This window comes from Plectropomus leopardus, unplaced genomic scaffold, assembly GCF_008729295.1.
Source record: "Plectropomus leopardus isolate mb unplaced genomic scaffold, YSFRI_Pleo_2.0 unplaced_scaffold1471, whole genome shotgun sequence".
Lineage (NCBI taxonomy): Eukaryota > Metazoa > Chordata > Actinopteri > Perciformes > Serranidae > Plectropomus > Plectropomus leopardus.
Genome location: NW_024615735.1, coordinates 1 through 3,377, shown reverse-complemented (window position 1 = coordinate 3,377; position 3,377 = coordinate 1). Strand labels below are relative to the sequence as shown.

At 40.3% G+C, this 3,377-nt stretch overlaps 1 protein-coding gene across 1 annotated transcript; it reads left to right on the top strand.

The window, feature by feature from the left end:
* Positions 1–209: 209 nt before the first annotated feature.
* On the top strand, positions 210–2,391 carry LOC121964228 (hemicentin-2-like; the record flags this gene model as incomplete). The annotated part of the gene is made up of 4 exons (XM_042514441.1): positions 210–347; positions 930–1,067; positions 1,994–2,176; positions 2,266–2,391. Coding segments are annotated over 4 exons (585 nt in total), but the record flags the coding sequence as incomplete, so codon positions are not given.
* Between the last annotated feature and the right edge of the window lie 986 nt (positions 2,392–3,377).

The following is a 3,377-nucleotide window of genomic DNA, read 5'->3' as shown; positions in this document are numbered from 1 at the left end:
TAATGATACAATACTTCAATATGTACTTATCTTCTATTGTTTTCTAACGTGCCGAGTTATTTTCTTCATTTTACAACCAGAACTAGTGATAACAAAACGTGCATGAATAGAATTACACACAGTAGCGCTACAAAAGAGGTGAAATGTTTTAAATTCAATACAGCATGCGTGACCGATGCTCTTTATTTTCTGTGTGTGTGAAACTTCAGAGCCACCAGCCATCACAGTGTCGTGGGGGAATGTTTCTGACCACGGGCTGGTTTTGGGCCACAGCTTGAGGACCACAGTTGGGGGACGAGTCAGTGTTCGCCCGGGCGCCAACCTCACTCTGGACTGTCCCGTCACAGGTGGGACACAATACCCTAAATGTTGCAGACTGCAAAGTCAATTTATGGACAAATGTGTAAATATGACTTGGCATGTATGTGTTGTGGTTAATCTTTTTTTGCGTAGTTATGCATATGTGCAAATAACTCTGTATTTTATGGATAAGATACACCACTNTATTTTATGAAGCTTTATTTTGAAAAGTGCATTTTGTGCACAGAGTAATACAAGTGTGTGTAATATTAAAGCTGTCCTAACAGTTAAGTGTAGGCGTCGTTATTATGTACATCTACTATAAATACAATTTAATATTTCAAATATTTTACAATTAAAATTGTGCTCCTATGACAGTGCCCTAATGCGTAATGTGGTTACTTACCCTAAAAGTTCCTTTAATGATACAATACTTCAATATGTACTTATCTTCTATTGTTTTCTAATGTGCCGAGTTATTTTCTTCATTTTACAACCAGAACTAGTGATAACAAAACATGCATGAATAGAATTACACACAGTAGCGCTACAAAAGAGGTGAAATGTTTTAAATTCAATACAGCATGCGTGACCGATGCTCTTTATTTTCCGTGTGTGTGAAACTTCAGAGCCACCAGCCATCACAGTGTCGTGGGGGAATGTTTCTGACCACGGGCTGGTTTTGGGCCACAGCTTGAGGACCACAGTTGGGGGACGAGTCAGCGTTCGCCCGGGCGCCAACCTCACTCTGGACTGTCCCGTCACAGGTGGGACACAATACCCTAAATGTTGCAGACTGCAAAGTCAATTTATGGACAAATGTGTAAATATGACTTGGCATGTCTGTGTTGTGGTTAATCTTTTTTTGCGTAGTTATGCATATGTGCAAATAACTCTGTATTTTATGGATAAGATACACCACAAATAAAAAATAGTTTAAAAAGTTTAAAAAGTTTTTAGATAGTGAAATACTTTTGGATCATGATACCCATTTGATGTCCTCTGTGGGTTTTCTACTAATTAAAGGTCATTAAAAATGGGATGATGACAGAGAGCAACTTTTGCCAAATATGAAAGAAATTGCTAAAATGTACAAGAAAATAACAAAACAGAAACATAAACAAACAAAAAAAGGAAAAGCAAAAAAACATTCAAAAAACAAGGAAATTACCTGAGAAAAAAATGCTTAAAAAGATGTGCGCCGAACAGTCTCTGATTTCCCGTTGCTAAGTGAGCCTTAATCACATCTCATCCGCTTTATTCTCCTGCAAGCAGACATTAGTCAGAAGAGGGCTTGGTAGAGAAACAGTTTTCGGTTCGAGTCAGCCTCGCCCTGATGCCGGCTCTCCTCCCTCTCTTTGTCTGGCACTTACAGTTTCGTTTCTCCCCTCTGGTCTGACTGGCCGCTCGGCGTATGCCGTTGGTAGAGATCCTCTCGCAGTCTGCTGCTTTCAGTCCAAACCCCACACAACTTTTCCCGATGTTGATAAGTGCTTCTCTATCGTAGAAAAGTCGTGCTTCAGCAGAACGGACCATGGTGTTGAAAAAAATAGAAAAATAGAGCAAAAAAGTAGCAAGGATTTGAGGAGCTATTGGCTGCTGCATCTACATACATTGTGTCATCATTGTAATATAGCCTGTATTATGAGGAGTTACCCGTAGTTCTTACTGTTCCCTCTGCGTTCTCTGTCAGGCGTTCCTCAGCCCACAGTGACGTGGAACAGAAAGAACAGACCTCTAGACGCCGGCACAGTTTCTCTGCCGTCCGGCTCTCTGTGGATCAGAAATGTTTCCCTGCACAACCAAGGCACCTACTCCTGCAGCGCCACCAACGCCATCGGAAAGTCCACGGCCTCGACTGTCCTGCAGGTTTACGGTGGGTTCACACACAAGTTGTATAAAAACTTCTCAACCGTCTCCTGCAGGTGTCAACACACGCTCAGATGTTTGTGTGAATGTGTGCAGGTTCATATCCTGCCGGAGGAGGCAGGGTGGCTCCAGTCTCACAGGAGCTGAACAGGAGGAGGGTCCTCATGGCGTCACACCGAGGGACGAGTGTCTTTATCAAGCCCGGAGACATTCTGCGAATAGGTACGCACACAAACAATACGAACACAGCCTGCCCGTCGTCATGTTCACACAGTCGCATTTAACTTTGGTGGAGACAGAAAACCTTACAGACAATTATCTCCGAAGCTTGTGGACATAAAATCGAAACTGTCATGCATAAAGAGATGTCACTAGAAGGGAGTGAGAAAAAGGGGTTTTTTGACAAATACCACATTTCTGTGCTCTTTGAAATTTTGAGAATTAAGTAATATTTTGAGAAAAGGGCTACAGAGCTCGCTCCTCAGCTCCAGATATTTTTCTTTCCTTCGAGATTCAAGATTCAGCTCATTTGTCCTTTTTTATGTGTCTGAACACATAAAAAAAAGTCACGGCAAGGCAGCTTTATTTGTATAGCAAATTTCGTACAACAGGGCAATTTAAAGTGCTTCACAGAGCAATAAAATATAAAACATAATAAAGGATACAGATTTACAATAAACGAGTAAAGAGATAAAATAAGTGATATCATTTTTTGAATAAAATCACCATTAAGAACAGCATGAGTGCAGACAAGAGGTGCAATGATAAAAAAGGTTGTTTGAACTGATATGAAATCAAGTTTAGAAATAAGATGACATAAAAAAGATGAAATACTGTTATCCCAGGACTTTAGTTGTTTTTATACTCAACTGACGTCATCACTTGAGGGAATTTATCAGATTTATCACAACTGGAGGCACAAAAATCTCCACAGATATCTATTCACACGAGCAGCAGTGCTCATAGTTATCAGACACGTCGATACCTCATCGGCTGCTACTCTAAACTCGTCACGATGGTCGAGATCCATTAGTAAACAAATACATGTAGAAGGTGGATTTATTGGTCTTTTTTTAAACCAAGTTTATAAAACGAAATTACATAATTTACATAATTTTGTCCTTGAACCTGCTACATGTGTTATATGTCATGTGTTCTGAGAGATTTCACCACAAAATCTGCTCTAACTCGACTCAAATTAACTCTAA